The sequence below is a fragment of the Tachypleus tridentatus genome, chromosome 3, assembly GCF_004210375.1.
Source record: "Tachypleus tridentatus isolate NWPU-2018 chromosome 3, ASM421037v1, whole genome shotgun sequence".
Taxonomy (NCBI): domain Eukaryota; kingdom Metazoa; phylum Arthropoda; class Merostomata; order Xiphosura; family Limulidae; genus Tachypleus; species Tachypleus tridentatus.
The window spans coordinates 109,079,334-109,097,398 of NC_134827.1; the positions used below are offsets into that span (position 1 = coordinate 109,079,334).

General features: G+C 33.7%; 1 protein-coding gene across 1 annotated transcript; it reads left to right on the forward strand.

Annotated features, from left to right (window-relative positions):
- Positions 1–2,793: 2,793 nt before the first annotated feature.
- Positions 2,794–8,659, forward strand: LOC143246164 (abnormal spindle-like microcephaly-associated protein homolog). The gene is made up of 5 exons (XM_076492375.1): positions 2,794–2,987; positions 4,305–4,497; positions 5,897–6,051; positions 7,367–7,519; positions 8,177–8,659. Exons 1-5 carry the CDS (start codon positions 2,802–2,804, stop codon positions 8,492–8,494), a joined length of 1,005 nt encoding a protein of 334 aa, XP_076348490.1. The 5' UTR covers positions 2,794–2,801; the 3' UTR covers positions 8,495–8,659.
- Positions 8,660–18,065: the final 9,406 nt, after the last annotated feature.

The following is an 18,065-nucleotide window of genomic DNA, read 5'->3' on the forward strand; positions in this document are numbered from 1 at the left end:
CATTATATCCAGTTTGTTTCTCACTTGGTAATGTCTTCATGATATCACATTATATCCAGTTTGTTTCTCACTTGGTAATGTCTTCATGATATCACATTATATCCAGTTTGTTTCTCACTTTGTAATGTCTTCATGATATCACATTATATCCAGTTTGTTTCTCACTTTGTAATGTCTTCATGATATCACATTATATCCAGTTTGTTTCTCACTTGAACCGAAGATTCATTTCAGTCACATTATATCCAGTTTGTTTCATGTACATTATATCCAGTTTTACAGAAATTTTGCTTCCAACTTGAACGAAGATTCATTTCAGTTGCATGTATTACAGAAATTGTAAAACAGTTTGTGTGAGTTTAAAAATGATTACAGGTTTGAGAGATTACAAAGCAGCACAGTGAAGCTTCAAGCAGCTACAAGAGGTTGGTTAGTACGTCGACAATTGAAAAGGTTAAAGGCAGCCATTACAATTCAAAGATGGTACAAAAGTGCTCTGATTAAAAGACGTTATCTGAAAATCTATCGGCCAGTGTACTACAAGTACACGTAGTTGGTTACAAAGCAACTTCTTCAGATGGACCAGCAACGTAAAATTACAAGAAGTTGGTGGCTCAAAACAATGCCAGTAAAATTGTTTCAGATGTTGTTTTTTATTACTTTATGTATCTATATTAGGACCGAGGTCTGTTCATTACTTGAAAAATTATGAAATGCTCTAAGATCTAGGTATAGTTTACCAATGAGAGGATGCTAAATGTTGGAAAAACAAACATTAAAACGTTTGATATTTAGTCCTAAAATCTGTATTCATATCAAAACACTGATTTAACAAGTTTTCATTTTAATCTTTAAATGTTTTGTTTTGAAACTTGATTTGTTGAATATATTACTTATGGATCACTGAGTACCTCTAAAATAATAAATAGAATGTCTGACCTTCCATTTACTTATCACAAAAGTGATAAAACTGAATGTAATATTTAGATTAATAATTAAATAGGGGTGTTTGTGTGAACTTGCTGTGTTAATAACAAAGTTTTATGCTAAACATTTCTGAAATGTTGAATTTCTTGTTGGTCATATTACTGTAGTATATTTTGTATTATTGTATATGTTAACATTATAAATAATTATCTTTTGTTTATTTTAAATTATAGGCTTTACTTATGGCAAGAACTGTCAAAGTGGAATGTTTTGTAGCCATGGTATTACGTCATCTATCGGCTGTACGAGTTCAAAGGTTTTACCGACGAATATTAAATTTGAGGTTATGAAGAAACAACTGGATGCAGTTGTTGTTATTCAGGCTAGTAATCTTAGTTTTTAAACATTAAATGTTCATACTGGTCAAAGTATATGGGCATTATTTTTATGCATAAAGAGTGCAACTTGATACACATCTGACCCCAGAAATTTGGGAATAAAATCACTTGTAAGCTACCATAATTTCCACACTGCTCTACAGTTTTTCAATTTAAGTACATTGAAGAAAATTTTTGTGGTAAGACTTTTTTTCAGACATTTCATTTTAGAGTTTATTTTTTGTGTGTGGAGGATTGAAGTGTCTTTGCACTATATATAGTTTTTCTTCCAAATTTAAAACTAAGATATGTTTTTGGGTGAAAACTATTAAAGTTAAACATGTTTGACTGCAGTTGCTTTTATTTCGTTTATTATTAAATAGTGATTTACAGGTTTTGAGTCCAACTAACATTTAATACAAGTTTTTGTCTGTCACAAGTTGCCATCAAGAAAACTTGTCATCTGTACCAGATCTCTTCAACAGAGCTGGACCTGTGAAAATCAAACGTATATGGGAATTCTTATTGTCTGTAAAACAAAACACGTAACAGTTTTGTAGAAGTATTAAAATGATCTTACCAGTCTCAATGTAAGGCATTGTTGTGTTTCAAAAGAAGTGGGTGGGCCTCACATTTCTAGGCAGTTATATCACTCAAATCACAATCTGTGGCTTGTGGCTTGGATCTTCATCACACCAAACATGCCAGCCCTGGGGGTAGTTTTTGTGATGGTGAAACGTATTGTCTGTTAGTAACAGAGTAGCCCAAGAATTAGCAGTGGGTGGTGATTACAAGCTCCATTTACTCTAGTCTTTCACTGCTAAATTAGGGATGGCTAACACAGACAGTCCTTGTGTAGCTTTATGCAAACTTCCAAACAAACTACAAGAAGTGTGTGACAAGTTCAATTAATATATCATTTATGTTTTTAAGATAATGATTGGTTGAAAGGTGAGCTTGAAAAAAGCTTGTCATGTGAAAAGGTGTGGAAAACTATCAAAAGGATTGTGAAAATATGTGTAATGGGGGAGTTACTTACATTAAATGGTTTTAATGTTAAATATCAAATTAACTCATCAGTGTAAATACTGTGTGATAATCCCTACAGGTATGACTTACACATTTTAACGTTTTTCTAAACAAAGATAACTTATGAAAACAGCACAATAACTGTTGTATAACCTAGAACAAAACTAATATTTTATTTTTGAGTGTTTATGAAAAATAAAGACAATTTTGTTATGTTTATTTTATTACTATTACTGTAGTTAAGAAGTTTCCTTATTTGAGCTAATATGGCATATTTTAAATTATAAATGTGTTTCTCTTTGAACAGTGATATACATCTTAGTGGTTTTGGAAAGTGAAACAGAACATGCTTCTATTTTTATAAGTACTTCTGATTTTGTAAACTTGCTTTTGCCAAAATTTGATTTATTGTAACTGTACAACTTGTGATGTCTTACATTAAGTATTTCATGACTTCTCCAGAGGTGGATGAGAGGACGCTTGCAGAGACTGTGGTTTTTACGTCTGCGACAGAACGTAATACTGTTCCAGAGAGCTGCTCGAATTTATCTTCTTACACAAGAAAAGGCAGCAACTGTGATACAGACAAAAGTGCGTTCATGGTTGGTTTATAGGAGGTTGGTAAAGGAACAAAATGCAGCTACAGTTATACAGGTTTGTACAATCAAGTGTAGATTGGAAGGTAAAGTGTGTACACTGAAGTTTAGCATAAATATTGAGTTGACCTGTTAAGTTTTAGTGGTCAGATTTTTATAAGGATTATTAGAGCTTGCATAATTCATGTGTGAATAAAATGTTATCCAGATCTTAAGTCAAGAATGGAACCAGTTTCTTCCTGGTCTGTGTAGAGGACCAGATAGAGATTGATGGAGAAGTGGGCTATGTCTTGTAGGTATACATGCTTTAATATTTAGCAGCTGGAACAATAAAACTGTTTGTTGAATGCAGGGGCTACAGAGGAGTCGAAGGCACGTTTTAGGATGGCTTTAGCCCTAGAGAGCTGAACCAATTTGAGTTGTGATAATGGAATTTTGGGTAAAACCAAATAGGAGGCTATTTTTCAACCAAACTTGTGTGTAGTGTAGCCATAACAGATTTGCCCTGTGTCTAATACCTTTGACCTTGAAGCTGTTTTAGGCCTGCCATTCTTGTTCTGATGTTTCCTGCAATGAGACCAGGGCGTTGCAAGTTTATTGGTTTTCTACTGTGATATGTCTACAGTTATCTGTTAACAATGTTTATTATTGGGTGGTATTTTATCACATAAGTGAGAAATAGATCTGTTATTTGTTGTTCATTGCCTTCTACAGGAATTTTGTTGTTGTTGTTGCAATAATCAGATTTTGCAGCTAACGAATCATGCTCAGAAAGTGCCTGTTAAATTGGATTTTGTAAAATGAATCTTGACTGGTCTGAGCAGGAGATTAGGGTATGTTTGTGTGGCACCATCCATACAGAAGAGAAGATATATATAAATTACCAGCATTTAAGATGGCTGACCATTGTGTTGATCCATAATTATTTTATTATAATTCTGCTCATATCCAAAAGTTTCTTGCAATTATTTTATCTAATCAGATTATTTGGTCTGTTTTATAACCATCAGTATAACAATTTCAGGTTTGTTATAGTCTTTTTCTCTGGTTCAGTAGATTTAGTTCCTAGATTTGTCGAATCGTGTTGCCTAGTTCAATCGTGTGATATGTCTGTTAACGAGTCAGGTGGTTCCGGGAATTTCAAAGGTCATGTTTCTGTTATATTACTAAAATGTTAAAATCACTTACATTTAGTTGTAGTGGTTAGATTATTATTAGATGTGCAAATTAATTTGTTTTCTTTAGATATGTAACAGAGAGAAAAATTAGAACTCTGACAACATGTAGGTAAGTGTATCAGTTTCTCTTATTCTTTGTATATCATTTGTCATTGTTTAAAAATTAATATTGTAGTAATATGTTTCTTTCACATCAGGCTGCTTGGCGAGGGCACGTGCAGCGTTGCAAACTTAAGAGTCGTCAACTGAAAACAATAAGAGAAAGATTGAAAACCGTTAATGCGAACGCTACTGAAGATAAGAAATTATGTAATCGAACAACTTCGGCTCTAGATTTCTTATTACGTTGCCGAAATCTATCCTACATCTTGTCTGCACTGATGCATTTAGGTGAGACTTAAATGTTTTAGCTGTCATGTTACGACACCCACTTGTTTTAATTACTCTCAAGATTTGTAATTAGAAAAACAGGAGAGAAATAATTTTTCAAGTTTTATGTATGACCAAACGTTCTTGTGGGTCTTAAATCCAGGAATTTTGTTTTCTAGAACAAACTTAACTAAATTTCTCAATGTTGACGGATGACGTAGCGAAAAATGTCAAAGTTTCACTTGCTTCGGACACGGTGTTGGTTTATCTTTGCTGATGGTTTAATGTATTAAGTCTGTAACCTTTTAAAAAAACAAATTAATCATAATAGTACTAATTTCTGCTTTTATCTCTTCCATTCTGGTTATGAGAAAGTGCAAAGTGCTATTTTATTATCTTATGGATTTCTCTGTTTCTTGGAAATACTAACATATTCAATACATTTCTGTTATATTCTGATGCTCACATTCTAGTGTGACCACTGAGAAAATGTACTGGAAAACTAAATGAAACATTTTGTTTAGTAAGAAGCCTGAGTGTTAATAAAATATTGTGACAACTTTTATCACGAACACGTGCATGTTGTATAATGCTCGAGTGTTTGTGTATGTCGTTCTATTCTGTGCTGCTAGGCAGTGTCAGATCCTTTAATATATGGCTTACAAAATGTTTGTTTTGAATATAAAAGTTGAGATTTTTGTAAGTTTAAGAAGAGTTGTACATGTGTAGTAAGTATTTAATGAATTACAAACGATTTTGTTTGTTGCATTTGCCCTCTGTCTTTATATCTGAGAGTGCATACATTACATAAAAGTAATTTTGAGACTAGCAATTACACAAGATTCCATCTGTTGTTGGAATCATTTTTGCAATCACTTAAACGCTAGAGTTAACATTTTAAAATCATGAAAATTTTTCTGTTTCTGGGACCAATAATAATTTTTTTTTACATTCTGGAAAAACTGTTAAAATGTTTTTATTCTGCGTAAAGATTTTAATGGTTTTACCTTCACTTGAACTAAACCAGGAAAACTTATTAAACACTGGTGTGTGATATAATAACCATCTGAGGTTGTCTGTTATAGAATGAGTATTGATGTAGAATGTCTAGGATGGAAAAATATATTTTTTAGGCCTAACAAAAATGATAAATTCATGTTAAACTGTAGATATTTTTTCTTCACGTTTCTCTTAGTAAGTTCCCTTAAGAAATGTAGGTGGAATTTTAAAATGAAACTTTTGTTTAACCAAAGAAAACGATTGTTTTAATTATTTCACTATTAAGCTTTCTTTCTTCTAAAATTTTTAAATTTCACTTACTGTGTTTATACCAAAGCTTTTTATGTTGTCCAAAATTTCCTTGTAAGGTTGTTTTACATTTTTTGAAAGTTGTGCTAAACCATTTTATGTAATTGCCCAGATGTTGTTACCCGGCTCTCGGCGTCATGTTGTGAGAAGATAGCAGAAGGCAGTGCAGTAGAAATCCTTTTCCAGTTGATACGAAGCTGTAACCGAAGCTTGCCTCACATGGAATTGATTAAATATTCCACAAACATCTTGTTAAATCTTGCCAAGGTTTGTATTCTCCAACAGAGATTCTGTTTCACTTGGGTTGATACCATGACAACATAGGTTCTGCTTCAAATGTATTATTGTTCCTTGATCATTTTATTTCTAAATATGATCTAGGAAGGTCGAAACGTTGGTCTTTGCTTATCGGTAAGTGTTAATACCAGCCGTTCTAAAATACATTTTTATTTCAAGTGGGTTTCTCGTCATCAAGAAAGGCGAGTTGTTTACATTGTGTGACGTTTAGCTTCTTCAATCTTCCTCTTATCCAGTACTGCATGTTTCTGCAACACCTCTATAATACTGAGTTATTTCTTGTTGCAAGTTAACCTTATTTTATTTCATTTCTAAACTGGTTTTTATAAACCAGATGCTTCTCTAATGACAGTTTAACACCCGGCTTAAAACTTACATTAAATATTTTCTGCCATTTTCCTTTATTTGTTTTCATGAAATCTTTGCATTGTTTTATTATTACCATAACAAACAGACCTTAACAAAAGAACTCTGAGAAAGTCATTGTTTTATTATTACCATAACATACAGACCTTAATAAAAGAACTCTGAGAAAGTTTGTGTGTGAAACTGAAATCCTAACCATTCACAGAGCTTTAAAGGTGTATTATAGGTGGGGGCTAGGGTGAAAAAAAAAAAGCCCATTTTGTGGTTTCACTTTTTTGTTTTTTCATGATGGGCTCTGTATAAAACGTTTAGCCTGGGACCTAACTTACCCTTAATTTGTTTCCGTATAAAAACGTTTTTTCCTCAGCTATTACTATAAAAAGACCAACTTAACTGCATCATTTTTGTGACTTAAGTTTTAATTTATACAGTTTTCATGAGAGTAAGAAGTACAAGGGATTAAAAAACACTTAAATTGCATTGAAATGAACTTGTAAATGTGTTTCAAACTTTACTACTGAAGAAATGTGCAGGTATTACTCAAATATTGTATATATCTTATAATACTGTTGTTTAACCTACATTATACAATGTTATTGTGTTTAAGATAAGTGTGTCATGAATTTATGGCCTAAGTTATCTTTAATAGTGAGAGTACCCTTGTCTTTGATGAAACAAAGCATTATAGTTTATATAATTACACTTGTAAAAAAAGCGTACTTAATTAGCTGTACTCGTAATCAAATTAGATTTCAGTTTTGATGCAAGTGGGCATCTGGTTCTTATCACAAATTAATAAGTGTAACTTGATAGCATTCTCTCTCTCTTTGTGTAATAGATGCACAGTGTGTGTTTCACTTGATTTTCTCATCATATTGTAACACAATCTCAATGAATTGTTTTCTTTCCACATCAACAGTATGATAAAACGGTGGATTCTGTGTGGACAGTGACTGGTTCTCTCGATACTCTGCTGGACCTCTTGCGAATCTACAGAGAGAAGGGTGAAACTATTTTTTCGAAAGTCTGTACACTGTTATGGATCTTCTTCCAGGATTCTGGGAAGGCCTCGGTAATAACGACTATCGACCAGCTAGTAGAAATTAAAATCTAGATAGACTTTTATCTTTGTAAACTTGTTACAAGGAAGAGAGCAGCCAAACAGAAATATCCGAAAATTATGGTGTCTGAAATGTGTCAGATTTGTTGTGAAGTGAGATGGTAAAAAATGTGATTTACATTAATAGGGTGGTAATGGTATACAATTAATTCTTAGTGTTTTAACTACACTGTTGTTTTAATAAATGTAAAACAAGAAATATATTACAAAGGATACTGTTTGCACACTAGGCTGTAGAATGACACAGAGGATATTCATCACAGTTATTAACAGTCTAACAAAAGATTATTTTAGTGTTCCTTTTACCTCTACAGTGTTTATATTTTGTGTTCTTAAGTGTTGTAATACTTTGGTTTTTTTCTAACCTGAATTTACATGTGATTATATTTGCAAATATTCTAATTTGGGTCAGCTTTGATATTGTGTCCTGGAGAGAACAAACTGTGTAATAATTTTGGTTTGTTTGAAATGTAATTAATTGTGAAGTTCTTGTAATGTCTTCTGTCATATTTTTATTTTTACAACTGTCAACTGTCTTTATTATCTGAAACCTATATTACTTGAAAGAGTGTATGAACTGAACTGAATGCTGACTTGACTTTGTTGTAGGTGATGAAATCTAACAAGAATGTGATGGAGAAAATCAAAAGTCTCCATTATCTTACCTGTCGGCGACACAAGATGGAAGAGGAAAGGAAACTGACCAAAGCTCGGTTGTCCACCACTCTATCGTCTTCATTTCTCTCATCTTCTGTGTGTTCCAAGAGCGTGATTTCCAGCATGTCCGTCTGCATTCCCCATGTCACCACAACCCAGCCACAAATCCAACCAGACTGGATACTTGGACACAAACACATGCGAGAATTTATTGATCCAGTTGATGCTATAGTTGCAGTGATGAATATGTCAAAGAATTCCAAGCACTAGGACCGTGTCTTCCTTGTACATTCTTATGATTTTTATTCGTGTTGTATGTGTGCTGTAGTTCATACACCTCTCATTTTTATCACTTTTTTTAACCTGTATAAAAAAAAAACAAACAAAAAACAGATTATCATGTACGTTTTTATGTTGTATAATAATAAAATTGGATTAAACTCAAAGTGGGAAAATTTTGTCAGTTATTAAAATTAATAAGTTACATTTTTATTTTTGGATTACCTCGTAACACTGTTTTGTTTCTTTTATTCAAAATAGTAGTTGTATAAAGTATGCATTATGGTACTGAAGGAAGTGATTTATGTAAAGGCCAAACAAAATTTTTATTTGCAAGTTCTAACAGTTTATATCTGAATGTGAGAAAAGAATGTTGTATGTAAACCACAATATATCTGTAACATCTAGTGCTAACAATACCTTGGTATGACCAGGTGGTTAAGGCTAATACAAACAAAAGAATGTTGTATGTAAACCACAATATATCTGTAATATCTAGTGCTAACAATACCTGAGCCTGGCATGACCAGGTAGTTAAGGCACTAGACTTGTAAACCGAAGATCGCGGGTTCGAATCTCCGTCACACCATGCTCGCCCTTTCAGCTGTGGGGCGTTATGATGTGACGGCCAATCCCACTATTCGTTGGTGAAAGAGTAGCCCAAGAGTTGTCAGTGGGTGGTGATGATTAGCTGCTTTCCCTCTAATCTTACACTGCTAAATCAGGGACGGCTAGTGCAGGATAGCCCTTGTGTAGCTTTGCGCGATATTCAAAACAAACCTGATACGTGTACTTATGAGGCCAACTAAAATACGACAGACATATTTTTAGATTTCACAAACAACGACTGTTGTGGTGTGAATTAGATAAGTGAATTATTATTAATTCTATTTACGTCAGTTACAAATCAGATTGGTAACTTAATGATTAATAACATAATTACTTGTTTTTCTAACGTCAATTTTTATTATTTTATTTGCATTAATTTTACTGTCCCGAAAGAATTGGCGTTTCTGTACAAATACACGAGATTATAAAAAAGGCATCAGGCTTAGCAACTGTTTTGGAACAAATATGAGGTTGTTAAAAAAGTCATTAGGCATAGCATCTGTTTCGGTACGACATGTAGGCTTAGAAAAAAAAAGTTAGGCTTAGCAACTGTTTTGGTATACAACCATGAGGTTATTAAAAAAAAGTTGTTAGGCATAGCATATGTTTCGGTACGATATATAAGCTTAGAAAAAAAATGTTAGGCTTAGCATTATTTTCAGTATAATACGAGGGTTTGAAAAACTTGTAGGCAAATGTTACACGAAGTGACTAAGGTATTGCTTTGTTTGTTGTTTTTGAAGCAGATTTGAACCGAGGTGGGGGCAAATAAGATAACACATTGATTCTCTACTCGAAATTCTTCAACGAAACTAAACGTTTTAGGAAAGAAAAGACAAAACAAAAATCACATAACTTAGTATCCACTCCGCTGAATAATAATGAATGATTAATTGTGATGATACAATCACATATTAAAATACCTGAATAATTTTAGGTTACTAGTGGTTGGTAGAGGAGTGCATCAGAACCTATCTTACGGTTGTTAGTAAAGAAACACATTTCAACCACTATATGTTCCTCAAAGGTGTAGGGTTGTTCGTAAAAGGTGGAACACTTTTATAAACTAATGCGTTTTTTATTTGTTTTTTTTTCATGGAAATTTTCTGTAGGTCTGTTGATAATAAAGTGTCAACTGCCGCTTTTCAGTTGACTTAAACTGTGATGGATGAGTTAATGATGCTATAGCCACGGTCTTTTAAATGACTGCGCTTTTAACATGATTGACTTTAGAAAAACCATTTCCTTAATTACGTTGTCGTGGAAGTTGACACTTGTTTTCTTTCTTATTTCAAACAAACAAACTTTGCATCCATTATAAGTTTTGAAAACCCTGTTGTGGGAAATCCTTCATCAAAATGAATCATAGATTCATTGAGAACAGGAGTGATGGAACCTTTCCAGTTCATGTATGTGATGTGCCTATAAATCTGCAGAATGTGTTAAAATTAAAGGAACAAAAAAAATCCGATTCTGAGTTTGCCCTCATTCATCAAATTGTCTTAGTACAATGATACTGAAAGAAAATTTCGTGTTCGACTAAACAATACAAGTATCAAACATTCCGGTTCACAAAAGCTAATTTTATTAACCGTTCAGTGCCGTAGACGAGATAACTCGTCCAAGCCGATCGGTAACACAGTGCCACGGACGAGTTAATTCGTTCTAAATAATACCTAACGTCAACGCTAAATGTCAGCATCATACATGCATTTGACCTACTTACAAATTGTTTCACTTTCGATCCAAAATGACGTCACGAGAAAGTTACAAAATGAAGAAGCATTAGAGTTGTATTGTAGCAGCTGTAATACTTGGCAGTCAACAGGTTAATCTAGACATTTTATATTCTTTATTTTGTATTGTATTGTTTCTTATAGCAAAGCCACCTCGGGATATCTGCTGTGCCCACCGAGGGGAATCGAACCCCTGATTTTAGCATTGTAAATTAGTAGACTTACCGTTTTACTAGCATGAGGCTTTATATTCTTTAACCTTCATAAATCAGTTAGGTTTCTGATTGTTACGCCTCGTTCTATGGTTAAAATATGCGACGCTACAGTTAGGCTTAGCATATATTTGTTATTAGGGCTAGTATTCGATTTTTTTAGGCCTAGTTCTTACGCTAAACTGCAGTGTGTTAATTATTGTGGGTTTGCCAAATAGTTTCTGGTTACTGTTGTTGGTGATGTCTCTAGACGGACATACCTATCAAACCAGTACTCGTGCATATGTCAGGGTTTTAAGACGGATTATTTTGGTTTGCCTCCCAAATCTTTGCTTATTGAATTACTCCGATGGACCAACGGTGATTTTACAGATTCACACATAATTCCGAGGTTTGATTCCTGCAGAGGGTAGACAGATATGTCATTATTATTTATTTATATACATTCTAATTAACCTAGAGTTTTGTTCACTTTAGTACTGTTATATGTATGTAGTATATACTCTTCAATGATACATTTATCAGATGATGTATTCACTACTTGCATGATTGAGAATCGAACATGTTGTGCTCCCGCTTACAGAGTAAATTTACTAGTGTGAATTAGTGTCTGTCATCGCCGTTTCGGATCTCTGGGTAAACTCTGAGAATCCACCTATACTGACTAGAGCAGCAATCTTCATTTAGTTGTGTTTAGATTCTGGCTCCAATTGTCCTCTGCTGGAACAGCGGTAAGTCTTCGGATTTACACCGCTAAAATCAGGGGTTTGGTTTCCCTCGATGGACACTGATGACCTGATGCGTCTTTGCTATAAGAACACACACACGCACGCGCGGTTGTTCCAACTTAAAGGTTCAAGTTGTGAAATGACTGACATTATTAGTTTTAACTTCCACAAGTAGCTTCCTGTTTAGTTTCCGACCACATATCTTTTTCACGAACTCCTGACGAAAGTGACTGCTTGTCACGTTGGTAAGAGAGCAAGCACGTGGATGTTAAATATAATTTTCTTTTCTGATATAATTTTTGCGTGTCAAAAGAACTAGCTGTCTTTCTCAATTTTCATTAATAAAAATCTGAAAAATAAAGTTGTTTTCCCTTCTGGTCTATCTTTATAGGTCAACTCAGAAATGTCTTAACTTTTTTCTGAAACTAGAGTGTTTTTTGTTTTTTTCAGCATCTACATCATCAGTGGAACTGTACAGTTCTTTCCTCAACGTCAGCAACTTGAGAAGTTGTTCTTTATTCACACTCCCAAATATCAGCAAAAGTTTCATTTACAGCAGCATCATTTTCATTCTCTTCTATATTTTGGCTTCTTTCATAAATTATCTCATATCATAAACTTTACAAGACTAAGGATCAGCATGAAAATTTATTACTGTACTGAATGCAGTACCTTACATTGTTTTCCATTCCTTCCTGTACTACTTTATATGTTTTAGAAATTGTACATATTTGGTTTGTTTGTTTGTTTGTTTGTTTTGGAATTTCGCACAAAGCTACTCGAGGGCTATCTGTGCTAGTCGTCCCTAATTTAGTATTGGAAGACTAGAGGGAAGGCAGCTAGTCATCACCATCCACCGCCAACTCTTGGGCTACTCTTTTACCAACGAATAGTGGGATTGACGGCCACATTATAACGCCCCCTCGTGTTGCTTTCAGCGAAATTCCAAAAACAAATGAATTATTTTTACATTTTGCATTTATCCAAAAACGTTTGTGACTCGTGGTTTGAAATGTACATCTTTAATAACCATTAATTAATGTTCTCTAAATTGAAAGAAAAATTCATACAATAAGAGTGTATAACAATTACTAATAAAGTAAAAATTGAAATATATTCAATGTGTTGTTTGTATACTTGCTACATTCTTTGTTAACAACTAGGTGGCGTACCTTTGTAGAATGGACTGCAACTGTTGTGGAGAAACGAGTGCAGAGGACAATGTTTCCAAAGCCTTCTGTCTTTCTAAATATCGTCCCCCTACACTTATTTCTCTACAACAGGCAGTTGACGTCCATTCTACAAAGTTTCATCATGAATACTTTGCCTAAACAATCTGTCAAAAATAGGTGGCGTACCGTTAAACTGGACGAAAGTTATGCAGATTTGTAATTCATGAAAGGTTATCTTAGGACATGAAAAGATGGTCCCCTTATATGTAATTGTCAACAAAAACAAACAACATGTAAACCGCAAATCTGCAAGTATCTTTGCATGAACACATCAAACCATTATGCCAAATTTGGAGACGATCTATCAACAGAGACAAAGTAATGATATTAAACGTAAAATCACCCATAGAAACTGCAAAACCCAAAAATGTGAAACGCAAATTTGCAGGTATATCTGCATGAATCCAACAGAACTCTGAAGTAGTGATAAAAAACGAAGAAACAGTAAAACCCAAAATTGAAAGTTTGTTTATACCTCCGCAGAGACTCAATAAACGTCCATAATAAATTTGGGGAATATCTATTCACACTGCGAATAGATTAATTAGACATACTACAAATAAGCACTATTACATGTATATAGATTCTTTAAAAATAATGTCACCTGCGTGTGTTTTCTTATAGCAAAGCCACGTTGGGCTATCCGCTGAGCCCACCGAGAGGAATCTAACCCCTAATTTTAATGTTGTAAATCCGTAGACATACCTCTGTACTAGCGGGGTGCTGTCACCCCCATTTTCTTAACATAAGTCTCGTATAACTTAACAATTAACAGATAATAGCTGGAGGAAGTATAACACAGAAAATTGGAGTTCGATCCTTGCATCGGTCACAGCATACTGTCGTTGGGCAGTTTTGCACTTTAAAACACAAATGAAATGAAAACTTCATGTTCTTAATAATTCCTATTTCTGCTGGTAAAGAAGTGAAGTTAATATTTAACGTTATGTGAATTTAAAACGATACTTTTCACACCTCAGTATGATCACTCATTTAGTTTTTAAATTCAAAATAATTAGATTGAACGTGGCCCAATGGTTAGCCTGCCCGACTGCGAATCTGCGAGTTCACATTTCTCGTCATTTTTCCGCAAAATATTTAATATAAATTTCACTCCACATTCAATCAGATGAGAGTTGCCCAAGAGTTGCCCAAGAGTTGCAGTGGATGCTATCGACTAACTGGTTTTCTTTTATCCCATAATTTCAAAGTTAGGGACAGTAATTCGGGATAACGACAAACCTACTTGAAGTAAAAACGTATTCTCAAGACAGCTGGTATGGGTATTAAAACTTTAATTAAAACAAACCATAGAATAAAGTTTCGGTCTTCTTAGATCATCTTCAGGTTATCTTTTACGCCATCTTTTTGTTAACCTGAAGATGATCTAAAAAGGTCGAAACGTTGTTCTGTATTTTATTTTAATTAAAGTTTTAATACCTATACCAGCCATCTTGAGAATACAAAGTTAGGGACAATTAGTGCAGGCAACCCTTAGTTTTGCGCGAATATTCGAAAACAACCAACATGAAAACAATTTTTTTTTGGCTGTGTACAAATTTGTACAATAAGTTACCTGCCCGCCACGAGAATTGGACCCTTCATTTTCAGTTTTGTAATTCCGTGAAGTTACCTTTACCCCACTAGGGAGCTTAATTACAAATTAAAATATGTAAGCTTATAGGTTTTATTTATCAATTTTCGCGTAAAACTTCTCAAAGGTGATGTTTAAAATTAAGTACAATGTCTGTGCTCTCTCCACCACGGGTATCGAAACTTGATTTCTGGTGATGTGAGTCCGCACACCCCACTGTGTCACTGGAGGGACATTATTCGACTGTTATAAACGCTAGAAGTTTTTAAGTTTGAAGTAATACTCTAGAAAGTTAGTCAACACCATCCAGCATTTACCAACGAATAATTAGATTGCCCGTCACTTATAACGACCTCACGGTTGAAAGAGAGAACATGTTTTGTTACAGTATTAAAACCCGCGATCCAAAGAATTAGTCGGGTGTCCTAGCCACCAGATCGTTGTTCTTACAGAACAAGGCAAAATAAACAAGACACATCGAGAAAGTATAGAAAATACCCAAATAAACACTTAACAACTAAAACTGCTCAACATAATCAGGTGTTATTCTGAAAAAAAGATTCATGAATTAAAAAAGATGACTGGGAAGACCTAAGTTCTAACATTTAACAGAGTGAGCTTCGTTCTTTGTCTTTGGTCCCTTTTATCACTTCAAAATGAAATTGTATAAAAAAGTGTCGTTTTTAATTATTTCTGTTTCAAACATACACTAGCATTTCAGACGTGAATCAGAGATGCTAAAATAAGTACCACTTTGATTTTAAAACCTGAAATGCATTTATACTTCTGACTTAGATGTAAAGCGTGTTAAATGAACAGAAAACTGCGCTCGCAAAATACAGCCACGCAGTTATATATATATATATATACGCAGTGTCCCCTAAAGTGTTCTGTTTCAGAAATAAATAAAACCAAAATTAAAATAATGAATATTTTTATTTCTTGCTTTTAAAGTACATATATCATGCTGTGTTGCAGCATGCAGAGTGCATAATTCTTCTCGTATGATTCCTGTCATGCGCAAATTGTACTTCATAACAGCGCAAACTGCAACGTTAAACGTCCCTTACGTGACGTTATTTTAGTGTCTACTGACTGACAGACAACACACTATCTTATTGTTGTGAGAATGGTAAAACAAATGACTTCTCTTGTCTACCAAGCATATTGTTTTCCCTATTGATTTAAACACCAGAAACATTAAAGTGACTGTTTTTAATCATCTGTGTCATCTGTTTGGACAGAGGTAACTCTTCGGATTTACAACCCTAAAATAAGGGGTTGGATTCCCCTCGGTGGACTCAGCAGATAGCCAAATGTAGCTTTGCTATAACAAAACACATATACCAAACAAATATTTGCCTTGCTGTCGATTTAAATATTACTAACTGCTTTTTTTGTTTGACATTGTATAATAATTGTATTGTTATCTGTTTCAATGTAGTTATTTAAATGTAAGAAGTCCAAACTATTTACTTTATCTAGAGCAAAAACTCCTACTAGCAAGTTAAAGATTTAAATAAAATATTATTTTGTTTGATTTCAACTCTTAACAGTTCTGTTTTTGAACATTATAATATTGTAAATAATGCCAAAACTGAGACATCAAAATAAGACAATTAACAACATTAAAAGAGATAATATGTATTATGTTTAAATGTTTACATTCACTCAAAATATGTGTGTATAACATATTTTGGAACATTTGATATAGAATTTTTCAGCATTTCTAAACTGAATTGGAATGATTTTTCCATCACGTTTTTTTTACAATGTCAGCAATAGATTTATTTTTAGGATACCTCAAAAAAAATTAACGATTCTAAGATTAGATGTACTAATAACGACAGTATATACCGTTAAGCGTTATTTTTAGATAGCAAGTAGATAACACATAGCACATTTTAATATAAAAAGTTACTCCTTAAGAAGAATTGTAGAACATAAAGGATGGGTCACTACAATGCACAGCCCCGATCTGCTATAATCATAAAATATGAATTATATTTTTTTAAAATAAATAAAACTAGTTACCTAACATTAAAATAAGTGTATTTTATAAAGTTATAATTTTTAATGAATATTCAGAATAAATACTTCGTAATATATCAAGTAAAACTCAATACCCTAGACTTCTGGTCACACAATCTTCACATACTGGTAACAATGGTCGTTATAAGTCAACAGTAACTGTAGATTAATCTTCATAGATTGTTCATACGACAGGCAAGTCACTAAACAAAAGTGAATTCCGTAGACAAGTGTAAAATAACATTTTCTCTATATTATTGTTTCAACTATAGAACGATTATCTTATACAACTATTATAACAATGTAATAATTTACGGGTTCGATTCCCCTCGGCCCGGCATGGCCTAGCGCGTTAAGGCGTGCGCTTCGTAATCTGAGGGTTGCGGGTTCGCATCCCTGTCGCGCCAAACGTGCTCGCCCTTTCAGCCGTGGGAGCGTTATAATGTGACGGTCAATCCCACTTTTCGTTGGTAAAAGAGTAGCCCAAGAGTTGGCGGTGGGTGGTGATGACTAGCTGCCTTCCCTCTAGTCTTACACTGCTAAATTAGGGACGGCTAGCACAGATAGCCCTCGAGTAGCTTTGTGCGAATTTCAAAAACAAACTAACAAAATCGATTCCCCTCGTTGGACTCAGCAGATAGCCCGATGTGGCTTTGCTATATAAAAAAAAAAACACACTTGTTGACTGCTACTATATACGCTAACTCCCATAGAATGCTACTATAATTTTCTACTAAACTCTGTTAAAGTCCTGTTATATTGATAGGTTATTAAATGTGATTGACAATATATTTGAAGTTATATATTAAAAAAAGAAAAACTTTTAAGAAAAGCAAGTTGGAAGAATCAGACTCAGTCTCTTTCTTATTTGAAATTCCATTAAAAGACCTCTTAAAAACAATATGGAAGCTGAGGTCACAGAATCGACGGATACGATACGAAAAACAAGAGTTAATTATCGTCTTTGCGAGAAACCTTGTGCAAAAACGGTCCCAACCCAACGTACACGATACAATAATATATCCTTCATGGTTTTGTCATTTACCATAAGGTCGCCCCTACCGAATAGAACACGAAACATATGACCTCGTGACTATTGTCTAACTGTTAAAGAAAACAAAAACATCTGCCATACACTATTATTCCTAGGCTACGCTGTTGATGCACCACGTTCCATCTGTGAATTAAAATTCACTAGTTGATCAAAGTTAACCACGTAGTTTAGCAGTGGCAAAATGTTTGTAAAAAAAAACAAAAAAAAATGAAACTTTTCATAATTTAAATTCAAAACATGTTTACTAGTGTTACTTCCTTCACGAGTGTAATAACAGATGTTTTTAATTGAAGTACTTTATACCTTAATAATTGTTTTGGTTAAAGCAAAACTATCTACCGGTCTCGTTGTCAGAATTTATATTTC

What these genes read in the sequence shown, in the direction of transcription:
- LOC143246164 (XM_076492375.1), top strand. Translation starts at nt 2,802, where the DNA reads ATGAGAGGACGCTTGCAGAGACTGTGGTTTTTACGTCTGCGACAGAAC. An exon ending in TCTTGTTAAATCTTGCCAAG is followed by an intron (nt 6,052 to 7,366) that starts GTTTGTATTCTC and finishes CCACATCAACAG; the next exon opens with TATGATAAAACGGTGGATTC. An exon ending in AGGATTCTGGGAAGGCCTCG is followed by an intron (nt 7,520 to 8,176) that starts GTAATAACGACT and finishes ACTTTGTTGTAG; the next exon opens with GTGATGAAATCTAACAAGAA.